We start from the raw sequence: 27,222 nt of genomic DNA, 5'->3' as shown, positions 1-27,222 counted from the left end.
ACAGGCACACGCCACTGCGCCAGACTTGTGGTCTTCCTTATTTTCTTTATTTTCCCTTTTTTTAAAAATTTTTTTATTATTAAACTTTAAAAAAAAAATCAGTTAATTTTTTTTAAGTTTGTGGTCTTATAAGGAATGTCACATTTTGAGAGTACTAAATGGGCAATTTATGGGGAACCAGTTAAAAGTGTGTAATAACTGACAATTTTTTTGGTTTGTTTGTTTTTCTTTTCTTTCTTTTGATGCTGGGGATTGAACTTGGGGCCTTGTGCATATACCAAGCATAACCTCTACCATGGAACTACACCCACAGTTTTTTCTAAAAAAATATTTTTAGTTGTAGATGGACATAATACCTTTATTTTATTTTATTTTTTTATGTGGTGCTGAGGATCAAACCCATGCTAGGCAATTGCTCTACCACTGAGCCACACAACCCCAGCCCCACCCCCAGTTTCTGAGAACCTTCATTTTAAACTCTGCAAGAGCTCATGTGACTGATTTATTTAATGTAAATTTATTAAGTTAATTTTATTTTTGAGACAGGATTTTAGTATGTTGATCAGGCTAATCTCAAACTTGTAGGCTAAAGTGATCCTCTTGCCTCAGTCTCCTGAGTAGCTGGGACCACAGGCATGAGCCGGCACATCCAGCTTAAGTTAATTTTTAAAATGATGTATGGGATAGGAAATAAAGATGGGATACTCTATCCTTGGGGGATCTGGGTTCCTCTGCTGAGGTTTTACTGGTGTGTGTGGATGAGGGAAGGTGCTTGACAACAGTTATACATCCCTCATCTAAGGGAAATGGGATACCTCTCTGCTCTGAAATGTTGATGAGCTGCACAGGGGAAAGGGACAGGAGGAGCAGATGGAATTCCTGGGCAATTGTTCCGCCTGTCACTGGAGAGGACAGGCAGGAGGGAGTACTAGATAATTTATGGAGGGACAGATGCAAAGGCTTCACCGGAACCATCTGGCCAAGAGAGGCCTGGGCTTGGGGTGGATATTGTTGTTAGGTCTGAGTAAACTCCCCGGCCACCAGCCTTCCCCCTTTTCCTCTACCTGGCCTGCTTGCTGTCTTGAGGCTTTCCCAGAAGCCCTGCTCCCTGAGGACCCAGGTCCTGAATTCCACCTGTTTCTCATCTCATCTCACTTTCTCTTTTGTTGAGCCTGAGGCCCATCTTTGCAACCATTTCTGCTAAGGCCAATTAGTGCTTTGGAAGCTTGTTTACTTCTATCTATGAATTTCCTTATTTTATAATATTTTCAATCCTTCCACCCACCACTATATACTAAAATCTTTCAATCGCCCACCTCTGAATCATTTATTCATTCAATAAATATTTATTGAGTACCTGCTATGCCAGGCATTGTTTTGGACACTGGGGTTATGGTCATAAATAAGAAAAAGTCCCAGACCTCTGGAATTTGCGTTGTATTGGAAGAGATCGTCAACCAACAAAGAAATATTTAATATGATGTTAGGTTATAATTGCTATGAAAGCAAACATTAAAGCAGGGTAAGGGAGAAAGTCCGGGTATGCTGATTTTAGAGTGAGTGGCCAGGGAGGGATTCTCTGAGGTAGTGACATTTGAGCTGAGACACAGATGGGAGTGAATACCTAGAGGAAAAACATTCCGGTCACAGCGAACAGCAAACTAAAAGACTCTGAGGCAGAAATATGCTTAGTGCACCAAGGGGAAGGGTGCTATTTATTCATTAAGCATTTATTGTGTGCCAGGCACCTGCTATGGAATACAAAGACATAGTTTTTGCTCTGAAGAAATGGCAGGGCAAAAGGGATACAGTGTGTCAATAAATGATTATGGCACAGGATAACCATAATAAAGTTCTGCGCAAATTGCTAGAAACGCCCAGCAAAAGGAGCACCAAAGGGAAGGCTTTCTACAAGAGGTAACATTTAAACTAAGGGTCGAAGAAGTAAAAATTGATCTTGCCAGGAGAGGAGAGGGTTTTTACATCTTTAGGCCTGCTGGTCTGAAAACACAGGACAATTTAGGAACCTTAAGTTCTTGGGAGAGGTGGAAAATGAGGCTGGTAGAAGTAGAAGAGGCTGGGTCATGGGGATCTCCCTGTGCCAAGCTGAAAAGCTGATTTCATCTCTTGGATGATGAGGAAATCAATACCAGGATTCATTCACATTCATATTCTCTCTCTCTCTCTCTCTCTCTCCATACATATATATACATACAGACATATATGTGGTGTGTTTGTGTGTACATATATACATACATATAAACACATATACACATATGTACATATATACATATGGGGGTGTGTGGGTGTGTGAGACAGAGAGAGAGAAAGTTAGTTACATACATACTGGGGAAATGAACCCTAGGTCTTGCACATGCTAGGCTTGTGCTTTACCACTGACCTACACCACCAGCCCTTCCCATATCTTAGGGCTGTGCTCCCCTGTTATTCTTATTCATTTTTCTTTTGGGACTAGGGATTGAACCCAGGGGCACCTTACCACTGAGCTACATCCCCAGTGCTTTTCATTTTTTATTTTGCTAAGTTGCCAAGGCTGGCCTTGAATGAACTTGCCATCCTCCAGCTTCAGCCTCCCAGTCCTTGGGATTACAGACCCGCGCCCCCGCACCTGGCTTATTCTTTTTCCATTACCGGTCTTAACCCCTATTGCCCTACTCCCCAACACCTCCTTCAACGGGACTGCATTCCCGGTCTCTTAGGAGGGAATCTCTCAGGAGATTCCCAACTTTTCCCATCACCTTGGGTCCAGGGTCCCCAGCTCGAGGCCCCGCCCCATGGCCCCGCCCCCAATGACGCACGGCGCCTAGTGCGTGGGGATTCCCGCTGCCCCGGCCACTACCCGACCTGCCCCGCGGCAAGATGGCGTCCTGAATGCTGCGGTCAGCGGCGGAAAGTTTGTTGTGGGATTAGACTAGTCGGGCTGAGAGGCTAGAGTTGGAGCGGGATAACGCGGGACCCCAGCTTGGAGTAGTTTCAGAATAGGGACCAGATCCGGGGTGGGGAAGAGGAGATGGAATGGAGGAAGGTTGGCGGTGAAGCAAAAAAAGGAGATGGGGCGGAGGGGAGGGGGCCTAGAATCCAGAGGTAGCCTTAAGTGAGGGGTTTGGGGCCGGGGAGCCAGAAATAGGTGTGGTTCAGGTCGTAGGGAAGCAGAGTCAAGAATTGGAAGAGAATTTCTTAATCGAGAGTAAAGACTGGAGCGTGGGATCAAGGCCTGACTGTACCAGGCCAGTGGAAGGGGAAAGATTTCTTCCTAGTAAAGGGGGATATTACAGAAGGGTGGACGAGAGTTCTTGAGGATGCTGGAGAGGTTGCTAAGGAGGGAACTAAAGTCAGTCGAATGACCCTCTTCCAGGCTTAGATCAGCCTTTCTACAGCTCCTATAGCAGCATCTGCCCCAATTTCAGCTGAAGACTGAGGGTCCCCAGGGACTGGAAGAAATCACATTGCCTGCCTGGAAAGAAGAGGTAGGGGCTTGCCTCAGCCCAATCCCAGAGCGGGTAAGGTGTCCTCCAGTGATAGGTTTCTGACTGGTACACTCCCTGGGAGAGGATCCATGGGCTTGGAATAATGCTGAGAATCATATAATCTGAGAGGGCTGCTCTTCTGTAGAGGTTGCTCTTTGTGTGTGTGGTCCCTAAGTTGGTGTTTTGCTTAGATCTCACCTTGCCTTTTGAGAGATGGTTTAGGCTTGAGCCTTATGTGCCTTCATCTGTGCAAGGAATTCTGGGCAAGGACCTAAAGATCAGGCTGAAAGTATTCTAACACATCCCTCTCACAAGCAATTTCCTACACAGTTTCTTCTGTTTCCCCATAACACCTTCAGTTTGACATTCTGCCCGGAAGTGATTTGTGGATAACAGATGATTGGGAGACGTGAGGAAACAAATTCCTGATGTTGTTCACTGACCATTTAAATACCTGCTGTTGCCAGGTCCTGAATTCATTCCTTTTTTTTGTACCAGGGATTGAACCCAGGAGCGCTTAACTGCTGAGCCACATCCCCAGCCTTTTTTTTGTATTTTATTTAGAGACCGGGTCTCGCTGAGTTACTTAGGACTTTGCTAAGTTGCTGAGGCTGACTTTGAACTTGCGATCTTCCTATCTCAGTCCCCTGAGTGCTGGGATTACAGGCATGCGCCACTGCGCCAGGCCTGAATTCATTCTTGCTATATGTCTGCTTTTGCACTTGTGGTAAGAAGGGTTTATTAGCGTTCCTTGGGAAGTGGATTGGGAGAGTGTTGTCAGAGGTGAGGGAAAGGCAGTTTGGAAATAGGGAGAAGAAACCTGAATGAGCTTATGGTAAGGGGTCTAACTGCCTAGGTAAATTTCTGGGAATTTTATCATCTCGCTATCTCTGAGATTCCTTGAGGTCTGCTTTACAGATGGACCTTTGAGGTAAAGAAAGGAAAGGATTGTGGAGCTTGTCCTTTCTAGTAGTTTTCTTTTTCTTTGTATTATCTCCATCAAACTTAAAAAAAAAAAAAAAAGTTTTTCACTAGTGAAAGTTCAGCAGTTTCACTAGCTGAACTACACATGATCTAAGAGATAGAGGACTTGATATTGGATATTGGTGCCCTATTGTTATGCTCAAGATGTAGTTGGGAGCAGGCTTTTTACTGAAGCCTGCTTCAGGACCAGCATCTGCTTCATGATTGGTCTGGTTTAATCTCGAACTTCTCACTATCAGTCTGTTGCTCTCTGTACACCCCACTCTCCACCAAAAGTTTACTCAGAACACCACAAATCACAATTACTTGGTCAGCTTCAAAACCTTCAGCTATATGAGGAACTGATGATATTTAGTCATACTTCTATGTCTAAAAAGTTGAGAACTTTCTTTTTATGAAGGCAATTTGTGGATGCCTCCTTGGAAATTGTAATCAGCAAGAACAGCGTGGTGAAGATTTAAAGAGAACTGCCTCTAGAGCCAGAGTGCTCAGTTCAAATTCTGGCAGCAGTTTGTAGCTATGTAGCCTTTATTATTTGCTCAGTTCTCTATGCTTCAGATTCTCATTGATCGATGTGGATGGTAAGAGTACCTATCTCACAGGGTCATTGTGAGCATTAAATAAGTGAATACATTAGTGTATTTAGATCAGTGCCTAACACTCCGTGAGCATTAATTGTTATGCTGTTCAGAACTAAGCCCTAATTTTTGCTTCATGGTTGGACCTGCTGTCTCTATGAAGGATCTGTACTGGTTTGGGCTGCTAGCCGATGTTAGAGAGATGAGGCACAGCTTTTGAATAGTATAGATTTTTGGTGTAGTGAGAATTTTCTTATTAAGCTATTTAGAGTGATGTTAAAATGCCAGTGACTTCCTGTTTGAAGCTGTGGGGGCTATGGAATTGTTTTTGCAGCTGAGTGATAATAATAGTGCTTATCAAGCACATTCTGTGTGTCTGGCACTATTGTAAGCACTTTACATGTCTTAACTAATTTTTGTGAACCACATGAAGTAGATACTGTTATCTCTACCTTATAGATGAGAAAATGGAGGCACAGAGTGGTTAAGGAATTTGCTCAAGATTACCCAGCTAGTGAGTGGCAGAACTGAGATTTGAACCTAGGCAATCTGTCTGCAGCAATTGAACTACTTTTTTATTTTGATTGGTATGATATTAACTTTTTTTTTTTTTTTTTTTTTTTGATACTGGGGATTGAACCTCGAACCCAGGGGCACTAACCACTGGTCTACATCTAAGGCCTTTTAATTTTTTATTTTGAGACAGCATCTTACTAAGTTGCTTGAGGGCTTGCTAAGTTGCTGAGGCTGTCTTTGAATTGTCAATCCTCCTGCCTCAGCCTCCTGAGTTGCTGGGTTTATAGGCGTGTCCCAAGGTACCCAGCTAGCTTTTTTTTTTTTTTTTTTTTTTTTGAGATGGCGTCTTGCCATGATGCCCAGCTAGCCAATAACTTCTGGGCTTTGAACTCTTGGGTTAAACATCCTCCTGCTGGGACAATGGGCAACCTGTGCTGTGAAGTTAACTTTTAATATGCCTAATGCCAATTTGTATTTCTCGTTTGTTTGCCTATATCCTGGTTCCTGTTTGTCTGTATTGATGGTTAGATGTATACCTGTATTATAGTGAAAAACTTAATTGGTTAATTTAAAACTTCATTGGTGGGGAGGTCCAAGTTCTTCATCACAGCCCTCTTCTCAGAAATAATAACTGGTGCAGGGAAAGTGGTGAAAGGAGCCTGCATTGCTGTGTTAGCCAAATCTGGTCTCTCTGTTCATGATTCAACTTGGTGACTGCCCTTTGGAAAACCGTGGGCCTGGGTTGAATGAGCAGACTCAAATCCACTCTAAGCGTGCCTTAAAAGAGGCTGGGGTGGGGGTAATAAGATGCCAACATAAGGTTTATTTTTGACTGATTACTGATAGGAGCACTTCCACGGCATTAAATTCATAGACAGTCTAGTTGTAGTCTTTCTTTTAAAAATAGCAAATAGCAACCTACACAGGAGAAAAAAAAGGAGGCATTTTAAACAGCTTCCTCCATTCAGCATAAGGTGAAATGGAAAACAGATGTGCTTCTGCTGAAGCCTCTGTTGTCTGATAATGACCCTGGCAGTGCTCAACTCTCTTTCCCTTTAGCAAGGCAGGAGGCTGCGTGCAGCCTGGGGGCAGAGGTGTGCCCAAGGTTTGATTGACTGACTTTCCTTTCCTGTATTTAAGACCTGTTCTTCTTCTGAGTCATGTTCTGTCTACTTAATATGCCCTCAGGCCCATCTTTTTCTTCAGTAAATGTCTTTCTACCCTGCTATCAGAGTAGGCTATGCTTCTGGTTGTCTTAACCAGATTTCAGGGGAGTTGGGGGCCCAGGACTTTGGGCTTTCCCTGGGAACTCTGACCCAGGCTTCTAGTGAACTTTTCTATTTGTTGCGGCATCTGTGATTTTGAGAGGCAAATGACATCTTGTTGGTCTTGCTCCCTTCCTCTGTTAACTTAGGAGCCATGCATCCCAGGGTAGTGTCCTAAGTCATGGTGCTGAAATGTGTTATCTTCATAGAGTACACCTGTGTGTTTTAGTAGACATCCTTAGACTTTCTGGATTCAGGTCACATTTTAGCAAAGAATTGAATCACAGGGTGAGAGCGGGTGAATTTTGAGTCACTTTCCCCTTATACCATTTCTTTTCTTTTCTTTTTTTTTTTTTTTTTTTATTGCAGTGCTGGGGATCGAACCCAGAGCCTTGTGCTTGCAAGGCAAGCACTCTACTGACTGAGCTATCTCCCCAGCCCCCCTTATACCATTTCTGTTGTGTAAATCAGTTTCTTCTCAGAGTGGCCCTTGTTCAGGCATCATCTTTGAAACTAATTCCTTCTTCTTCTTTACAACTGTAATTGGAGTGCCAAAGATCTCTGCACCTGAGCCTTTATTTCTCATCTGGATCCATCTTCTTAACAGCTCTCTGAGCTTTGCTTATTATTTCCAGCTTCTGGGTTCTTGTGCACACTGGTGCTACTGCCTGCATTTCCTGACCTCTTCCCTCTGGTCCCTTTACCTTTTTTGTCCTTCAGGTCTCAATTTAAAACATCTCTTCCTGTTATGGTTTGGATATGAAGTGTCCACCATTAACAGTGTCCTGTTAATGCAGGAATGTTTAGAGGTAAAATGTTTGGATTGTGAGATCTGTAACCTAATCATCCTATCCTAGTTTGAATGGACCGATTGGGTGGTAATTGTAGGCCGATGGTTAGAGAAGGTGGGTCTCTGAGGGAATGCCCTGGAAGGGTGCATCTTCCCTGTGGCCCCTTCCCTTCTCTCTACTTCCTTGCTGCCCTGCCCTTCCCCCGTGATGTGCTGCCTCATCTTGGGCCCAGAGCAGTGGAGTCAGTCGTCTATGGCCTGAGGCCTCTAAAATCTGTGAGCACCAAATAAAATTTTCCTCCTCTTAAGTTGTTCTTGTTGGGTCAAGAACAATTTTGGTCACACAACACAAAACCTGACTAAAACATTTTCTTTAGTATCCCACTTACCTTTAGTGCCCCTCTTCTGTACTTGCTTCTTACACTTAATGCTGTATCTTATTTGCCTGTTTACTTGTCTGCTTTTCACAAGACGGTAAATGCTGTGAGAACAGAGACTGTGTCTCATTTACTACTGTATTTCTAGCATTTAGGATGGTACTGGGCATTTAATAGGTACTTTATTATATCGTGGTAAATGCAGAATGATTGAAATATGGTAGTCATTCTCTTCTCCTTCCAGTCTGTCTTTCATGCTGCTGTCAAAATTACTTTCCTATTAAAAATACTTGACTTTTCACTCTGAAGATAATGCATATTCTCCCTTGGATGTTTATCTGCTTCCTAAATAAACCTCTCTGCCTTTGAAACAAACAAAAAACCCTCTTTCCTTAGAAATACTGTGGGTTCTCCCTTATTTAAGTTAAAGTTCATATTCTTGATCTCGCCAGGCAAAAGACCCTTTACATTCTGGCCCAAACCCAGTCCTTTAAAATGAATTGTTGCCATTCCACTTCATCTGCCCTGTGCTTTAGAGCTCTTAAATTCCTCACTGTTCCTCAGCTTGTGATGGCCATCCTCTTTGCTTGTGTACCTTGCTCAATCCACAATACTCACCTCTGTCTCAAACTGCTCATTTTCTAAGACCCAGCTCTTTTGTCTTCTCCCATGAGAAGCCTTCCTTGCTTTCCTTTCCTTGACCCCCAGCAGCACTAGGTTTGAACCTCTGTTCTGGCACCATATTGAACTGTGAGTCCTGTTTGTCTCTTTCACTAGGCTGATCTCCTGCAGAGTAGGAACTCTCCTGATCCTGGGTGGAGGAGTTGGTACAGGAGGGGTTATGAGCAGTGTGATAGTCTGATTTTGGAGCCGAATAGAACTGTTGAAATCCTGGTGGTCATTTAACCAGTCGTACATTTAACCAGTTTTTTTTTTTTCTTTTTCTTTTTTGTGGTATTGAAGATGGAACCCAGGAGAGCTCTACCACTGAGCTACATCCCTAGTCCCCTTTTTAAAACTTTATTTTGTGACAGGGTCTCACACTTCCTGAGATTATAGACTTCACCACCGTGCCTGACTTGGGCAAGTTTCTCAACCAGTAGGATTCTTGGTCTTTTCCTCTATACAATTAAGGTGCTGTGGTCTTTTTTGCAGGATTATTGAATATTAGAGATAATGAGGTCATAGCACATCGCATGGTACCTGGCATATAAAGGATACTCGGTATGTATTTGTTGAATGAATGAATCCCATTTTGGAAAACTGTTGGATATAAAAAGGCTTTGTTTTATTCAAGCTAGAATAAGCCTTTTGATTTCTGTCATGTAACCAGAAACTATTTTTTTTTTGGTAGCTGTAGATGGACAGCATGCTTTTATTTTATTTGTTGTATTTTTTATGTGGTGCTAAGGATAGAACCCAGTGCCTCACACATGCTAGCAAGGGCTGTCACTGAGCCCCAGCCCAGCCAGAAACATTTTTGAGTTGGGGGTGAATTTGAGATACTCTTCTTTCTATGAAGCAGTAACAAAGATGAGCCTGGGAATACCATCAGGGAGCAGCCTATGCAAAATAAGATTGTTGGTGTGTCTACCCATCTCTTGTGCTGTGATGTCTTCTGGGAAGGATCACAATGTGCTGCTTTCCCCAGTCCTGGTTGGTGGTGACCTGTGGATACAAGTAAGACTAGTAGACGTGTGTTCATAATATAATTAAGACTGGTTAGACAGAAGGTTGCATGCCGTGGATGACTGGATGGAGTGTTTCAGGACCATGTTCCTTGATACTTTATGGACTGAAAAATGTTGGGTGAGACTGATGGAACACATGCAGGCACTGAGGAAGCCAGGCTTCTTGGCCCCAATTTTCTGAAGGCTTTGATGGTCTTCTTGTGCCATGGAACAGGCTTAACTGAGATCCCCTGCAAGAATAGGATTTGTAATCCAGAGTCACAATCCATTCTTTGCCTTTTTGTTTCTAATGTAGTTGTTGGGGGGTAGTCCTTAGGGCACCAGTCCCCAGCAAATATCAAAGGAATTTGTTTGCAGAGGTTTAAACCTCTTATTAACTGTCTCTTCTGTCCACACTGAGTTGCCCAGGCTGGCCTTGAACTTTAGATCCTCCTGCCTCAGCCTCCCTAGTAGCTGGGATTACAGGCATGCACATGCACCTCTGGGCCTGCTAGAACTCTTATTTGTATAATACCAGGTAGTACTCCAGTGTGAGCTTGCAGTGAGATGAGGAAGAAGTGTGAGTTCTCTACAGGGCTGCCTTCTTGTTTCGTCCTCAAACCCCTGCCCCAGCCGATTGCATCTCTGTGATCCCAAAGCACTCACCTCACTGTAGTGCAAATCTGTCTCTGCAGCTTCTTATGGGCAAGGTCTTACTGAAGGCTGAGCATTTAGGTCCTAGGTAATTAGTGCTGAGCTCTCCTGCATGACCCAGCCCATCCTCCTGGATGAGATTAAAGTATACAAGATCTTTCTGGCAAAGCCTTTTGAGCTCAGGAAGGAAGGTCCTGCATAAACAAAAGGTGATACTGTTAACAATAGTGTTACTAATTATTTTCTAGCATTGAATTCATGTGGTTAAATAATCTGCCAGGTGCTTGGATTCAGCTCTCTCCCCCTTTAGCTTTTTTATGTGCTAATGACAGGCTTCTATGCCAGCAGGAAGGGGTTAAAAAAGGGGGTAGCTTTTCTTTCTTAATTAGCATGTCCTAAAAAGTCTTGCTGGCATCCTCTGTTACTCTTTAAGGCCTTTCAGTGCCGCCTGCATCCTGCTTAGTTGTATGGATAGTGTGCTCCCTGCTTAGAGCCGGAGTTAACTACAACCTTTTTTAAAGTTTTTTTGTTGTTGTTGTAGATGGACAGATGCCTTTATTTTTTTTTATTTTTATGTGGTGCTAAGGATCGTGCCTCACAGACACTAGGCAAGCACGCTCTGCAACTGAGCTACAGCCCAGAGCTACAGCCGCAGCTCCAACTACAACTTATGTTAATGCCCAGATGAATCAAAAGGATAAAACCAGTAGCTAAAAGCGAAGTGAAGAAATTTCCCCTGAGTTCCTCAGTGTGTGAGTGTGCATTGCATAGTGGCATTTCTTTGCTGATGGGTCTTGGCAGGAGTGGTAAACTGCATTGTTTGTTTGCAGATCTGAAAGGAGGTTGCGCGAGCCAACTGAGCCAACCGGACTGGATTGTGTTGTGTGCCTTAGGTTTCAGAAGGACCCGATCTCATTAGCCAGTATGGTGGCACACACCGCTGACCCAGCAATTCAGGAGGCTGAGGCAAGAGGATCACATGTTTGAGGCCAGCCTCAGCAACTTAGCCTCAAAATAAAAATATTTAGGACTGGGGATGTCACTCAGTGGTAAAGCACCCCGGGTTCAATCCATAATACCAATAAAATAAAAGAAAATAAATACAAGAAGGACCAGGTTTCTCTTGGACTGGCTATGAGTTCAAGAGTGGGACTGCATTGTTGGTTAGCAATGTGGACTTCAGGCCTCCCGTGTTGTGCATGTCTCTCTCCCTCATTTCTTTTATCTTTGACTAGGAAAAGAGAAAAATTATTTGATTTTAGTGCAACAAGAGGCCCTCACTTCTAAAACTGAATTATCCAGGTCATGTGCTGCCTCCACATTTGAAAGCAAACCTTGCCCCACTGGCGTTTTTCACAGTTCTTATGGGTGCAGGTTCTGGAGGTTGCCTGTCAGTACATGGGTTTTCTCATGAGACTAGGAAAGCGGTTAGGGCCTATAGAAGAGTTGTGTCTCTTATAGATGGTTGTCTCTTGTCTACGTAATGCTTGGCTGTTTTGAGCTCTGGGATTGTAGTTAAGGAGCCCATTGGGGAGCCTATTGGAGGCTTTTCCTACCTGCTTGAATCTTGACCCTAGGCTTGGGAGAAGGACAGGCCCACATGTGGGGTTAGGGTGGTTACTGTTTTTCCCTTTCCCCTGGTTATCACAGAGCCTACAGGGTTTCCAAGAACAGGGAAGAGAACCCCTTTCCTGGCTTTCCCTGTGTTTGCAGGAATATATGCTATAGATTTCCTGTCCTGCCGCCCCAGAGGACACATCCTGTATGACTCCACTGCTGTGGTGGCATTTGTCTTGCGTTTCCTAAACTGGGATGTGTCACTTTCTCCGTGGTGTTTCTGGAAGTTTCAGGAAAGAGTTGCTGCTGTTCTCTGGCTTGTTGTGATGGGCAAACTAGCCCCTTTCTGCATTACTCCTTCTGAGAGGGGAGAATAGTCCCTCCTGGAGTCTGGGGAGCCTGGCTGTAGCCTTCATCCTCACTCTGCAGGTTCTTTTTGGGCTGGTTCCCTGGGAAGTGCTATCCTCCTGGCCCTCTCAGAACTGTAAAGTGGCAGTGTGCCATCCTTTCCCTTGCCTGGTCCTGCTCTGGGCTGGGTCACACACTACTCCATTGTCACATACAGCTCTTGTCACAGCCTTTGGTCCTCAGCTGGTTCTCTCCCAGCCCTTTCCCTCAGAGCCTGTGGGAGGTAGTGGGATGCACTCTGCTGGCACAGGCCTGGGTGGCAGCTGCAGCTGTGGGGCCTTTGTTCGTACAACCCAGCATTCAGAGTCTGCAGCCTGGCATCAGCGATTAAGGAATAGGGAGACTGGGAGCTGTGTTCCCTTCTACAATAGGTGTCTTCTCTTTCTCTTTATGTTTAAAAATTTGGGGGATCCTGGGGATTGAACCTCGGGATGTTCTACCACTGAGCTGTATCCTAGCCCTTGTTATTTTTTATTTTGTGGCAGGGTCTTGGTAAGTTGCTGAAACTGGCCTCCGACTTGTGATCCTTCTGCCTCAGCCTCCTGAATTTCTGGTATTAGAGGCATGCATCACAGTGCCTCGCTTTTTTCTTTCTGGGTCAGTGAGCCCAACTCCCTGGTTGCCTGAGGCAGAGTGCTCTGCTTCACCTGGCATGCTTTATGGGTGGCACAAAAACCCGAAGGCTGTGGTAGTGAATCCACAGGTGGTTCTGCAATACGCAGGAGAGTGCAGTGTGCACCTGTGGGCATCACACAGCTTGGCCCTTCCTCTGCTCTCTCTTTGCAGCTCCGGAGTTGGGCTGCTCACAAACCAAGCTGTCTGTTTATATGGAGTGCCTGGAGGGCGTCTGCCATGAGTCTGTCACTAACTGCGCTAACCGGGAAAGCTGGCTGGTTGGGGAGAAGACACTAACCCTGTGAGTCTGACCCTGGACAGCTAACCTACCCTGGGGTGTCACTGGCAGTGTCTCTCCTTCATTTTCCCCCCAGCCCAACTGCTTCCTCTCCTCAACTTATTTGGTGCCATCTCCCATTATCCCAGTCTGCCAGCTGTGGGTTGGGATGTGCCCCTTTATGGCCAGGACAGTGAGCTGTCCTGTGTACACCACCTGCCCATCTGCCTGCCTGCCTGCTGCTGGACTCCAGCACCCCTTTCCCACTCCCCTCAGCACTGTGCTCAGTTCTCTCTCAGAACAGAATTGGTTAGAGTTTCTGTTCAGTCTGTGCTTTTAGCACCCCAGGGTTTGAGCTACCCCCTGATTACCATGCTGCTTCTGCATCATGCACAGCTGGAGCTAGATGGAAAGGTACTTTTTGTCCAGACCAGAGCATTTCCTCCTTTTGTCAGGAGCAGAAGGTTGGATAGTGTCTCCATTACTTTCATAGTAGGATAAGAAGTTAGGATTAGCTGCCAAGTTCTCTTCTGGGTGGAGAGGTTGAGTAGAATGTTAGCCTGGCACTGGGGATGCCCCTGGGCAGAAGAGAAAAGCTCCTTCAACTGAAAGCTGGAACCCAGAACCAGGTACCTCTCTGAGACGAAGCTCTCATTGGCAACTGTCACTTTGGGAGGTGGAGTGGGCGGAGTTGGGGCCCCTGCCTATTTCCACAATTGGAGCTTCAGGTGGACTTTAGCCGAGAAGTACTGGGAAGGGCGCCTCAGCCAGACAGAGGCAGGACTTGGCTTTGGACTCCACATTGGGCCCAGAAAAGGTCCTGGCCTCAGTGGGAGACTGGTGAGTGCAGACTGGCACCCAAGGCCTTTCTTCCTCCAGGCTTGAGAAAGTAAGAGGGCTCTGGAGGTATCGGGAAAGGCCAGCTGCCTGGTGCTCTCTGCTGATCCGCACAGGTAGCTCTTTAGGAAGACTGTTTCCAGGCTCTGGAGGCAGTGTAGTGCTGGCAGGCTGACCAGAGGAGCTGGCGACCCTCAGGCCTTTGAGATGGCTTCTGTTCCTGTTGGGGTGGGAGGGAGAAAGCAGGGACCTGACTAATAGCTGGGGTGGGTGTGTGTAAATGGGAGGGGGTGCAGGGAATTAGCAAGCTGGAGGGGTTTGGGACCTGGCTCTGACCAAGAAAGCAGAATGGCCCTGGAGTTGAGGCATGGTTTAGGGACACTCATACAGAGAAGTCTTGGAGTCTGATGTCAAGTGCTGACTATGAAATTGGGGACTTTTTGGTCCTCCCTTTGTTGTGGGGACCTTGGACCATCATCAAGCCTTTAGCTCTTTTATTCCTATTAAGTGTGTGCTTAGCTAAGAGGTCAGGTGGATAAACTTGAGGTGTTTGCTCAGGCGGGGAACCAGGTGAGCTCTCACAGGTCACTAGCACGAGTGCTGAGTCCTCGGGATTATTCTGGGGCAAAATGATTACTGTCCTTTTGACTTTCAAAACCTTGTCAGTCTGTTCACTTTAGAGTAGGCAGAGGGCCAGGTCAGGACTGCAGGCAGCTGGTCCCAAGAGGGTGAGGTTGTACTTGCCCAGAGGGGTGGTAGGCATAGTTGTTGAAGAAGCAGAAGAGCTGGTCTGGGCACAGACTGGCATCTTCTAGCCTAGTCATATACCCAGAGCAGAACCTCTGCCCAGGCCCCACCCTGTGAGCTGTTGGCTGCCTGCCTGCCACGCGCCCAGGATTGCTGAGGGCTTTGCTCATGTATCTTAGGAACAGCTGCAGGCCGGAAACTGGGGGCTGCTGGCAAGTGGGAGGAACACCAGGGGGAGACTTCTGGGGGTGGCTGAACCCAGCTTTCCTAGGATCTGCTTGCCATGCTGGGGGACTGTTCTACCTTTCACAGGTGGTCCAGCTGGAGAGGGACTATATTGTGGCACAGGATGGTGGGGATCTTCAGAAGCAATCCACAGGGCACTGTTAGGTCTCTTAGTCACAGGTCTGGCCCTTTCACTGTGGTGGTTTGTTTTGGGGCTTCAGTTGGAGGCAGAGCTTGAATTTCAGAGGCTGAAGAAACAGCCAAGAAACAGGCTTTTGTGGCAAGCGTCGTCCTGCCCCACAAAGGTGCACAACTCTCATTCTATGTCAAGGCTTAAGACTCAGGGCACCCCCTGAGTCGGCCCCATTCCCTGTGTGATCAGACTAGTTGTGTTTTAGTGGTTGATGAGGGGCTTTCAGAAGGACTGGTGTTATCTATCTCTTGCTGGTTCCAAGGGGAAAAGGCAGCACACAGCACACCTGGCATGTTCTGCAATAAGGCTGGGTTTTCCTTTCATTTCAAAAGCAGTAATTACTAGCCTTCATCGGACTTTCCTTGAATTATGAAGAGGAACTCGTGATTTTTGTGGAGATGTGTGAACCCTCCCTGAGTCAGAAGATTGGGTTCATTGACCCTTTACTTGCTTGATTTATTGATATCTGTGAGCAGAAAGGCTTATCAGTAGATTCAGAAATGCCCTGAACCCAGATAAACTGTTGGGGCATAATATCTTAAAGGAGGTGTTGGTGATGTGGGGAGGAGGGAGCCAGTTGGTCCCTGTGGGTCAGTGGAGTTGTGCTCTCTGGTAGTGCAGAGATGTTCTGGGGGAGCTGGAGATGTTCAAAGGGGGAAGGCTGAAAATCCAGAAAGCCACATCCATTGTGGATTTGTTCGTCTCTCTTTCCTGGGTCAATGTGGGGGTGGTCTCTGAATCCTCAGCAGGCAGAAAATTGGATATTCAGACCTCCCTTCCTTTCCTGTAACCTTCTTGGACAGATCCCAGAAAGGACTGCAGAAGGAAGTGGGAGGGCATCTGTACCTCTTGGATTGGAACCTTTTTGCTCTTGCCTCCTGAGAGGGTGTTTGCTGGGAGGAGTAGCAAGGATAGGGGTTCTGATAGCGTTGGAATTCTGAAGAGATTTTTCTCTTGTCCCACTCTGTCTCCAGCAGCAGCCATCTCTGGCCACGTTGGAAGCCCCAGTCATATGCACACATCCACAAAAGGGGGCAGGTGTGATTCCCTTCTGGTTAGAGTGAAGCTTGGCATACTTTTTTGTCCTTTGAGTAAAGAATACTGCTCAGCCAGCTTCTGATACAGGTCGCGCCTTCCATCTATCTCTGTACTCTGCTCAGCTGTTCAGTGGGTTCATAGTGCAGGTTCTCTGTGCGTGCTGAGTCCCATTTCTAATGAAAGTAGACTTTGTTCTCTGAAGGCAACTAATCGTGCCCCATGGGCTGTAATCAGGGAAAGGTATTTAATACAGGGCAGGCGGCAACAGGCGGCAGATTGCAACATGGCAATTAGAAAGCTATCACCCCCATCCCCCACCCAGGCCCCAGCAGATATGAGGTACCCTCTCCTTCCGAACTGATTTTGAGTAAGTGAAGAATGAGTGCCGTGAAGCAGAGGCAGGAGGTGGAGCTGAGGTGAGGAGGGATGGAATAGGGGTGGTGAGGGACAAGGAGAGCCTCTTTCCTGCTCGCTTCACCTTCAGGGGATGAGGAGGGGCAGCTGCTACCCTGGATGTCTCCCTCAAAGTGCTGGCAGGTCCATCCGAAGGTGCCCCAAGTCAGGCTGGGTCAGCCAGGGTTTCCACCTGGAAAGGCCTCAGCCCTTCTCCGAGGGCATAGCTGTTCTTATAATACAGACCCAGCACAATCTGGTAGCCCCACATCCTGAGTCATCTGCCCCAGTTCCCTTGAGGCTCAGGTGGGTTGGGTGGGGATAGGAGAGGGACTCTACCCTATTCATTGCCCGACCTTCTAGAAGACCATTTTCTTGGTGGTGCCTGGAGCCCCACTCAGCATCTAGAGGCCAAGAGGCCCCAGAGACCGCCTTTGGCTGCAGCTTACTTGTCCCAGCCCTTGACCCATTCTCAGTTGTCCAGCTGCTTTCCCTGGAGACCTCCCATAGGATTGGGAGTCCTCCTTAGGATTAAACACTCCAGGGCAACCTGGAGAACCTTTGGATGAAGGAGATGTGGCCAGTGGAGTCCATGCTGGTAGCTGAGTCTTCCTGGTGGCAGTGCCATCCAGTTACCCAGTTCATCCCTTTTATCTTCTCCCAGCTTGGGGAACCTGGTTTCCAGCTGTTTCTCACTCTTCCTTGAGTCTGTTCTCCAGTACAGAAGAGTGGGCTGCCAGGCCCTTTGTGTTCCTTTTTAGTGCCAGAATTATGAGCCTCTTGTGAGCTGAATCTGGGGCGCTTAGCAGATTTCAGGAGTTGGAGCTAGGGCCTGGTGTCCCAACATGCCCTAGTATTTATGGACAAGGGGCAGGGAGTGGCACAGATCTCCCTGATGGACTTGGGTTAGGGAATACTGCAGGTACCCTGGTGGATCGTCTCCCCCATGGGCTTACTTCCTGCTTCCTTGGTTGGGAGTGTTCCCTTCCCTATGACTGGCATGTTTGAAGAGAATAGACCCTGGCTGAGAGAGAACAACCTCTCACCACCCCCAAAGTCCCTGTCTGCATTTACTGCTCATCTCACTGTCAGCTGCATCCACACTATGCTCTATTCAGCAAGCCAGATGTTCTTAGCTAGGGAAGCCTTGGAAATAAATGTGTGCTCTTGCCCAGGAGTAGGGACTTAAGGTCATGAGGCAGGATGAGCTGCATTATGTGTGGGACCTGCAGTGAGGCGGCTCTGCTCACAGGTAAAGTTACCTGGTACCTGAGCATGTTGATGTCCTCCCTTCCCCTGCTTCCACCCCACCACTCACACAAGTACCTGGAATCTAGAGGACAGTGTGGGCTTTGGCAGGAATAGGGTAGGAAAGTGAAGAAGAGACTGAGGACAGAGAAAGGAATGTTTCGGGTGAGAGGGGCTCCTTAGCTGACCAAGGAGGAAGAGGGGATAAAAATAGGAGGGACATGGTTCCTCTGAAAAGAAGGGAGAAATAGAGACCAACTCCCAGGAGCCTTCCATGGAGTTTCTAGAAGCTCTCAACTGCCTAGCTCCCTTATTCTCATGTCCCTGGCCCTGTGGCTTTCCAACTCATAAGCACACCCACACGTATACCCGCCGAGTATCAGAGCCCAGGTATTTAGGCTGCTTTGGTACTTTGTAGGCCTCTCCTCAGGCCTTGGGAACCCAAACCCCACGGCCTCTGGAGGGGCAGCCTCAGGGGACATGTGGTAGTGACTTGTTTGCTCCCCCACACTCCAGGAATGTACTGTCCTTTCAGGCCTGCCTGGATTCCTGTGCAGGGAGTCAGCCCAACAGAGTATGCTGCCTATGCCCTGTGGGGACATGTTTTGACTCCTGTAAGAGGGGCGGAGGCTGGCGGCTCGTGCCTGTGCTGCCACACCCCAGCTCCTCCCAACACCCCAGACGAGGGACCAGACAGAAGGGAGACTACTGCTTTCCCGCCCTCCCTGCCCCCACCCCATTCTTCCTGCCCCAGGCCCTTTTGGAGTTATGGCCAAGACATGTCCTGACAGTAGGAGCACATGCTTTAGCCTGCAAGGCTTCCCTCTGCCCCCAGCTCTGTTTAGGTTGATGGGGGTGGGAAGAGATTGGTTTTTATGCCCAGAAGGCCACCTAAGGTTACTACCTCCATGGATCACTGTGGTGACTGCTGCCCCCATGCTGCTGCCTAGCTTATTACAGGTGGGAGCCAGGAAGGGCAGTGGGCAGATCTTGGGACCACAAAACCTAGAGAGGACCTCATCTGTGTAGATGCAGAGCAGGTTTATGCATTGAGGAAGGGAGTTAGCCAGGACTCCTCAGTGTGCCAAAGCAACTCTCAGTCTGGAACCCAGAGGTCTCAACTCCCCTACTGGGGTTTTCTGCAGCAGTGTTTCTCAGGCTCAGCACGACTGACCTTTCGTGTTGATAATGCTTTCTTGGGGCTGTCCTGTGCATTGTAGGATGATTAGCAGCATCCCTGACCTCCGCCCACGAGATGCCAGTAGCACACCCCTCCTCCAGGTTTTGACAACCAAAAATTTCTCCAAATATTTGCTAGATGTCCTCAGGGAAAGGAGGTGAGCAAAATTGTCTAAATTACTGCTTTTCAGATTTTATCTCTTGAACCTACCTCTCCTCATTGCCAAGTCTGTTGACCACCATTTCCCAGAAATGATCTTTAGTCTCCTTGTGAAAAACAGTTCCAGGAGCTCCCTTTCCAGCATCTTCTCTGCCCATCTTCTTACAGCTCTGCTAGGCATTTTCGTGGAGTTATTCATTGTAAAGCATGTTCTATAGATCTCTTGTTTCCAGACTCTGAGAGATGAACAGGACAGCCATAGGGTGGGGATAGGGACAGGACAGAACCAGACCTATTCCAGAGCCAGGTACATGGTAGGCTGAGACCATGAACTTGTGTACAGAGATGTGTCTTATTTGGAGAAAGGAGGAATCCAGTGCCTCAGTCATCTTCTGCCTCTACCACTTCTCCTTCCGACCCACTGTTCAGTGTCCTTGCCTGGCTTTCTCTGGAGCCTTCCATGTCCTGGACTGGGCAGGCAGGCCTGTGGCACTGACAGACGGGCGCTGACACCTGGTTTCCACTTTCTTTCCTTCTCTGGTTTCAGGAGCTCTTGGCTAGAGGAAGTGGAGGGGCTGTGGGATGCGGAGAGCAGAGGGCTAACTCCCAGACAGCGGATCGGCGAGAGCTGCCGACGAACACACGGTATGTTCCTGACAAGGACTGTTTCCCTCACTTGGCTCTCTTCTAGGGAAGCTGGTAGGTGAGGGGGCAGGCAGGTGTCCAGATTTGGTGGAAGCTGGTGAAAAGAGAGTGGCAGAGGCCAGAGGGGCTTGACCTTCAGTGGTAGTGGCTAGGGTGCTCCCTCAAACTTCGAGACCCCAACCAAGGAGCCTGGGTTGGGTGAACATCCTCAAATCCTTGTGTCTGCTTACAGTGTTTTAAAAAAGTAAGCATTTGTTGAATATTTATTAACAACTGGGCAGTGTTCTTAGTGCTTTAGATAATCTCTACAACAACCATATGAAATTGCTGTTGCTCATAGCCAGTTTAGAGTTGAGGAAACATGTACACAGAGAACAGTTTTCCCTCCGCAGTCCCCTCCACCTACAAGGGAAAGCAGTTGACTGTTCTTGAGTTCCTACCCCACTTTTACAGCAAGGGCCACTTGTTCTGGTGTCCAGGCCTTGGGCCCTGCCTTTCCCACCTTTCTGTTCTCTTTTGAACCCAGGTCCCATCCCCCAGCACTGCCCTGACTTATGGGGACCAACTTATCAAAGTCCAGCCCTTATTCTAATGACCCAAACAATGGCCCAGGCTTATCGTCCTATGTTGGCTCCAGTATATGTCCCCTTTGATCATTATTTTTCCCTCTCAATCCAAAGACGTCTTAACCACATCTTTGAGGCTCTTCCTTCCTGGCTTCCCTTCAGCAGGTGGAGGAGCCCATACCTCCCAGAATGACCAGTGCAGCCCCTGCCAAGAAACCCTACCGTAAGGCACCACCGGAGCATCGGGAGCTGCGGCTGGAAATTCCTGGGTCCCGGCTGGAGCAGGAGGTCAGCAAGACTGGTACCCCAGTCCTGGGACTTTGGGAGCAAGAGCATGTCCCTGAGGCTGGGTATCTGTCTGACTGACTTCTCTCATGTGAGCTACTAGTTCCCCGAGTTGGGCCGAGAGTGTGGCATTGTTGAACAGGCCTGGGGTTTCCTAGTGCAGAAGTGCTGGTAGGGGCAGTGCAGCCTCATGGGGGACCATATGTTCATATGTCAGGGAACCCCAGAGCCTTCATAGCTCAACAGGAGTGTTTCCATACAGTATTATTCACCCTGCAAGAGGCAGCCCACCAGACTCTCTAGCCTTCTATAGTGGAAGAGAGCCATTCAACCAGAGCACCTGCTCTTCATGGTCACCAGGAATTCTGGCCCTTTCTCCAGCTTCATTTTGTTTGGCTAATGTGTACTAAACATATACTTCTTGCCAGGAACTGTTAGGTCCAGGCTGTGCTCTTAGAAGGCATATAGTCAACTGCAAAATATACTCCAGGTTGGCTGTCCTCCTTTGTGAAGCCTCCTGAGAGGATGAGGCGAGTGTTGGAGTGGTTTTTTCACCTTGCTGCCATGCCTCCACCCTGTCGCAGTGCAGGGAACATATTTAAAGGACTTGAAATTCAACAGATGCTGAGCGTCAGGTGTACTATGATCCACTGGGGAAAAAATGCCATTATTTTTCCCTTTCAGTTCAGGGAGCATTACATAAAAATGCCAGCTGTTATTCTAGGTGCCACCTGGTAGGCATCCCCCAGTGTTATAGGTGAGGGAAATAAGGCTCAATGAGGTTAAGGTCATATAACCAGTATGCAGTGGAACAGAGTCAAATTCAGGTGTCATTGACTCCAGAGTCCATGATCTGGGCCATCCACCTCATTGTCTTGCCCATGACTACAGTTCTGATGCAGTTAGGTCCATGTGAAGAGTTAGGCTCTTCACATTTTGTTCCTGCTGTAGCCTTTACCTGCTCTGCTTTATAGTTGCAGTGGGAACTTGGGGAAGACAGGGAAGGAGGTAAAAAAACATCCTCTCAATCAGGATTAGCCCAAAGGCTGTCCTTCATCCATGCACTTATTCCTCCTGAGCCTTCACATCCTGATTCTGCCCTTGTCTTCCCCACAGAGGGCTGAGAGGACTTTGCCAGCACTCAGAACTCTTCTGTAGCTTGGCTTGACTTCTTCACTTCTCTGGAAGGTCTGCCATGCTTATGTGGAGGCAGGGCCCATGAGGAACCCAGTGGACAGCTGAGAGGTTCCCTCCTGAGGAGAGGTAGCATGGGTACCAGGATCCATTTGAAAATTGCTTTAGGATTAAGGGTGAAGGTTGGAAAGAGTTCTGGAGTCTTCTGGCTTTTACAGGAAAGAGTAATCTAGGCTTGCCTGGGCATTACTGGATTGCATTCATCTCTAGAAGGCCGTGTAGCTCTCTTCTGTGAGAATCTTTGGGACTTTCGACATGGCCCTTTCCAGGGTTGTTTGGAGAGGAGCCCATCTAGGAGGCCAGTGGTCCAGAGCCAAGCCTCAAGCTTATGTTCTTTTTTGCTCAGGAGTCGCTGACTGATGCAGAGAGAATGAAGTGAGTATCTGCTGCCTGTAATACTGCCCGTCTTGACTGTTCCTCTTAGCTCCAGGTTAGGCTACTGGTACAGTCAGACTTTTCCTTGGATTAGGTGGGTAGAGGTAAACGTTGGGATGGGGTGTTTTAGGGACTTTGGGAGGAGGCTTGATTTTTTTTTTTTTTTTCTGGGAAAGGGGTTTTGTTGCGTGGGATTCCAGAGAACCTGGAACAAAGTGGTGAATGGGTCTGAGCAGCCCTGCTCTTGCCAAGGGTCCTCTCCCCAGTCCTGTCCAGAGAGAAAAGAATGATCTCTTGTGCCAACTGCCTCCCCACAGCCCTTTCTGATAGCCACACAAGGCCCCTGGAGAGGAGGGCAGTGCTGGGCTGGATTTCCAAGGGATTAATAATGGAGAAGCCTGATTGTGCAGTGGGGAAACTGGAGCTGGGGGGTTTGGTGGCTGGCTGCCTGGCTTGGCTGGTAACAAGAGACAGGTTGGGAGCTCTGCCTATCCAATTCTGTCCTGTTTTCCTGGTTTTTTTCTGTAATAGTTGCAGGAGATTGGAGTGTCCCGTCTCATTCTCTCTGCCTCCCTCACTATCCCAACTCAGACTGTTCTCAGGCCCAGCAGGCCTGTGGAGCTTGCTGCCTTCCACTTGAGCTGAGGCTCGAGGAATGCCCCTGCTTTCAGTTGCCTGTCCTCACGTCATCCTTCACCTTCTTTCTTGAGCTCCACCTGGAACTCCAGGACTGGCTCTTCCCTCTCTGATGCCCCTCCATATCATCCTGCACCCCAGGCTTTTGCAGCAGGAGAATGAAGAACTTCGCCGGCGTCTGGCCTCTGCCACCAGACGCACTGAAGCCCTGGAGCGTGAGCTGGAAATTGGGCAAGACTGCCTGGAGCTGGAGCTAGGCCAGAGCCGAGAGGAGCTGGACAAATTTAAGGACAAATTTCGCAGGTATGATTGAGGGACCTGATACACATGAGCATCTTTTGTGTTTGTATGAGATTAAGTGGAAGAGGCCTCAGAGATCACCTGATTCTGATTAGAAAATTGATGTTCTGAGAGAGGTTCCAGGAAGTTGGCTTGCCCAAGATCCCAAGGAGGAGGAGCTGAGTAGGGCCTGAAAAACTGGATCTTGACCAGGTGTCTGCCTGTATCCCTCTCCAGGCTGCAGAACAGTTACACTGCTTCCCAGCGGACCAACCAGGAGCTGGAGGACAAGTTGCATACACTGGTAATGTGTCCAGAAGGGTGATCTGGCTGGCACTGTGCTCACAGTGTAGCAGGGGGCCAGGACTTGCCAGGGAAATGCCATTCTGCCCTGGGATTTGGGAGGGATTGGAGTGGGAGAGTGGTGGGGAGGGAACCGCAGTGTGCTGTGCAAGTCGGGACTGTCCTAACGCTCACACTGTTTCTCTTCTCTCCCGGTCTCCCCCCTCATGCTGCCACCGTTGCTGCTGCACTCTCCTCTCAGGCCTCTCTTAGCCACAGCTGGATTTTTGCAGTTGCGTCTGAGTTTGTGTGTTTTCTCCCTTGCCCTGGCCTCAGCCAAGTTCTGGGATTGGGGGGTCCTAGCTATTTTCTTCTACCCCTCGAGTGCACCCACCCCTTGCCTCTCCCTGTGTGAGGCTCATTTGGTTGTCAGTGCCTCCCTACTGGAAGAGGGTTGGGGCTTCTGCCTGTGGCTCTGGCAGATACTGATGTCATCACGAAATACTTACTTCCTGGCTGCAGTGACAGCAGGCCGAGGCTGTTTGATGGGAGGGGAGGCTGTAGATCCAGTCCATGAACTGAAGATCAGAAGGCTACTTTTGAACCTACAGCTCCCTCCCTGCCCAATCAGCTAATCTCACAGGCATCCCAGCTGCCACCCAACCCACCTCCCTCTTCTAGCCCCATCCTGGAAATAGCTGCACACAGGCTTAGCCCTCTGGTTGCAGTTACTGTCTCTAAGGTACCAACTGCCTGGACTGGTGCCTAGAGCCCCTCAAACTTCCTCAGTGAATGGACAGTTCTTACACTGCCTCCATCCTGGGCCCATGTGGCCCTACCCACAGCCAACCGGGAGAGCAGGAGAGGTGTCCAGTCTCCTTCTGTCTGTCCATCATTTGTCTGCTCTGTCCGCCTTGGCTGCCCTAGCACCTGTGGCCTCGTGTCTCTGGGCTGGAAGGAAGTGGAGGGGAGGAAGGGCCATTGGGGTCTGGATTAGGTTTATCACAATTCTGTGCCTCAGATCAAGAAGGCTGAGATGGATAGGAAGACACTTGACTGGGAGATTGTGGAGCTGACCAACAAGCTGCTGGATGCCAAGAACACTATCAACAAGTTAGAGGAGCTCAATGTACGTGTGCTTCACCTGCTCAGAGGGCCTTTCCTGACTGCTTGGCTCTGTCCTGGTGTAGCCCTACTCCCTTGGGCATGGCCAGGCCGGGCTCTGAAGCAGGTCTGTGTCTGTAGGAGCGGTACCGGCTGGACTGCAACCTGGCTGTGCAGCTCCTCAAGTGCAACAAGTCACACTTCCGTAACCACAAGTTCGCTGATGTGAGTAGGGCATACCCCTTGCTTGGCCAGTGCCATCCCAGCCTTTTTAGGACAGCTTACACCCCAGTGTCTGCACCTGTCTCCATCCTCGTGTCTCTAACTCCCCCTTTCTAATTTGCCTTCTTGCTTCCATGTTGCCCCTCAAACCAGCAAGCCCTGCTGGTGTCCCCTGTGTCATTGCCCATCACTAGTGCTGGGGCTAGTGCTGTTATTTCTGCAACCAGAGACGGAGACTCAGTTTGAGGATACCATGCAGGAAGGAGGGGATGGCCATGAGTATTGAGAAAGGATTAGACCCACCTGATCCCATCACCCTGGGGGGCAAACTCTAGACCCAAGAGCCTCAGGCCCAGGGTTGATGCAGCCTGCAGAAGTAAAGGTATTTCTAGGGGTGCTGATCAATAGATTCTCCAAACCGAAGTCTGACTTGGATAGAAGCCACTGCTGAGGTGGGGGAGATAGAAATTTGAGAGCACATAAGTCTTAGCAATAGATCTGGGTTCACATTCTGGCTGTGTTAATCAAAATTTTCAAGTTATTTTACACTTACTCAACCTATTTATCCGTAAAATGAGGTTATACAGGAGAAAGTTTGTTGAGCACACAGTGCTACTATTTGTGGTAGCCATTAGTTTTGCTATGACTCGAGCTGTCTTCAGTTGGAATCATTCACATCTCTCTTCTTCTGCTCCTTTGCCCCAGCTGCCTTGTGAGCTACAGGACATGGTTCGGAAACATCTGCACAGTGGGCAAGAGGCTGCCAGCCCAGGCCCTGCTCCTAGCCTGACCCCAGGGGCTGTGGTGCCTACCTCGGTTATTGCCCGAGTGTTGGAGAAGCCCGAGTCTTTACTGCTGAATTCAGCCCAGTCAGGCAGTACTGGGCGCCCCTTGGCTGAGGATGTCTTTGTGCATGTGGACATGAGTGGGAGTGCTCCTGGTGACTCAGCCAGTCCCCCAGCCCCCGGAAGTCCCACCCCCCAACCCAATGGGGAGTGCCGCTCTCTGGGTACTGCAGGCGGCTCCCTAGAGGAGGAGCTACCCCTGCCAGCCATTGAGAAGCTGAGCCCATACCCTACTCCATCTCCACCACACCCACTGTATCCTGGCCGCAAGGTAATAGAGTTCTCTGAAGATAAGGTTCGGATCCCTCGTAACAGCCCCCTGCCCAACTGCACTTATGCTACCCGCCAGGCCATTTCTCTGAGTCTGGTGGAGGAGGGGAGTGAACGGGCCCGCCCCAGCCCTCTGCCCAGCAGCCCTCCCTCAGCCCAGGCCTCGCCCCACCACCAACCCAGCCCAGTACCCCCAACGCTCAGCACCCCGGCCAGCTCAGCCAGCTCTGAAGAGGACCTGCTAGCCAGCTGGCAGCGCGCATTTGTGGACCGCACTCCACCACCTGCTGCTGTGGTCCAGCGCACAGCCTTTGGACGCGATGCACTCCCTGAACTGCAGCGCCATTTTGCCCTTAACCCTGCTGACAGAGAGGTGGTTCCAGCACCTTATTCCCCACCTGATGAGAGTGGGCTTTTGCTGCCAACAGAACCTGACTCTGGTTTTTCCAGGGAGGAGGAGGAAGAAGAGTTGAACCTGCCCATCAGCCCTGAAGAAGAGTGCCAGAGCCTGCTGCCTGCTGATAGGGGCATAGAAGGGCCTGGCACTTCCCACACTGAGGGTAGGGCCTGGCCGCTCACCAGCTCTAGCCGCCCCCAGCGCAGTCCCAAAAGAATGGGGGTGCACCACCTTCACCGCAAGGACAGCCTGACCCAAGCCCAAGAGCAGGGCACCCTGCTCAGCTAGGCCCACTTGCTTTCTTGCTGACGACACACTGGGCTACAGAAGGCCTAGGCCCTGAACTCTTCCTTCCCACACCTACATGGCTCTGCTCCCTGTGTGAGAGAGAGGCCCCACTAGGCCTTTCAGCTGCATTGACATTGGCACCAGCTTGCCTCATTCATGATTTTTTTCCTTTTCTTCTTGGGATATTTATTTTCCAAAGGTAACATGCAGTTGGGTCTCAAGTCCTTTCCTCCAGTCAACCAGCTCAAATTGGGCTGTTCTGAGGAGCAGGAGCTCATCAGTGTTCATCTTCCATCCTCCTTTTATATTCATGAGCTTTGGTTGTTTTGAGGGGTATTACTGGGGTTATTAACCTCTTAATTTCTGATTCTCACCAGTTTTCCTCTGTACAAGCTGCTGCCCTCAAGGGGCCTGGCCCAGCTGGGCCCAGGGATGACAGAGCAACTGACTCAGGGCTCCCCTCAGCTGTTTCCTCCTTCCCTCTAGAAGGGAGGGTAGCTTTAGGGGCCTCAAACTGGGCTCTGGGTGAGGCCTGGCCCCGTTCTTAACCTTGGCTCTAGACTGTTACTCCCAATTTTGGGAAATTTCACAATGATGACTATTTTAAAAGCAAATAAAACTATTTTACTGGTATG

At 48.7% G+C, this 27,222-nt stretch overlaps 1 protein-coding gene across 21 annotated transcripts; it reads left to right on the top strand.

The window, feature by feature from the left end:
- Nucleotides 1–2,849: 2,849 nt before the first annotated feature.
- Nucleotides 2,850–27,222, top strand: Tjap1 (tight junction associated protein 1). Of its 21 annotated transcripts, none has more exons than XM_047559052.1 (12): nt 2,850–2,900; nt 3,377–3,521; nt 13,074–13,203; nt 19,747–19,844; nt 20,573–20,698; nt 22,236–22,264; nt 23,042–23,203; nt 23,417–23,483; nt 23,724–23,753; nt 24,483–24,590; nt 24,707–24,790; nt 25,493–27,222. In XM_047559052.1, exons 5-12 carry the CDS (start codon nt 20,600–20,602, stop codon nt 26,585–26,587), a joined length of 1,674 nt encoding a protein of 557 aa, XP_047415008.1. In that variant the 5' UTR covers nt 2,850–2,900; nt 3,377–3,521; nt 13,074–13,203; nt 19,747–19,844; nt 20,573–20,599; the 3' UTR covers nt 26,588–27,222. The 21 variants fall into 21 exon arrangements, with proteins under 21 accessions (XP_047415008.1, XP_047415012.1, XP_047415014.1 ...); XM_047559058.1 differs by having other exon boundaries at nt 2,859–2,900; nt 3,377–3,488; XM_047559057.1 differs by having other exon boundaries at nt 2,865–2,914; nt 3,377–3,488.

Source organism: Sciurus carolinensis, chromosome 7, assembly GCF_902686445.1.
Source record: "Sciurus carolinensis chromosome 7, mSciCar1.2, whole genome shotgun sequence".
Lineage (NCBI taxonomy): Eukaryota > Metazoa > Chordata > Mammalia > Rodentia > Sciuridae > Sciurus > Sciurus carolinensis.
The sequence above is the reverse complement of the archived record's forward strand: the minus strand, read 5'-3'. Positions and strand labels throughout refer to the sequence as shown.

What these genes read in the sequence shown, in the direction of transcription:
- Tjap1 (XM_047559052.1), top strand. Translation starts at nt 20,600, where the DNA reads ATGACCAGTGCAGCCCCTGCCAAGAAACCCTACCGTAAGGCACCACCG. An exon ending in ACTGATGCAGAGAGAATGAA is followed by an intron (nt 22,265 to 23,041) that starts GTGAGTATCTGC and finishes CCTGCACCCCAG; the next exon opens with GCTTTTGCAGCAGGAGAATG. An exon ending in ACAAGTTAGAGGAGCTCAAT is followed by an intron (nt 24,591 to 24,706) that starts GTACGTGTGCTT and finishes CTGTGTCTGTAG; the next exon opens with GAGCGGTACCGGCTGGACTG.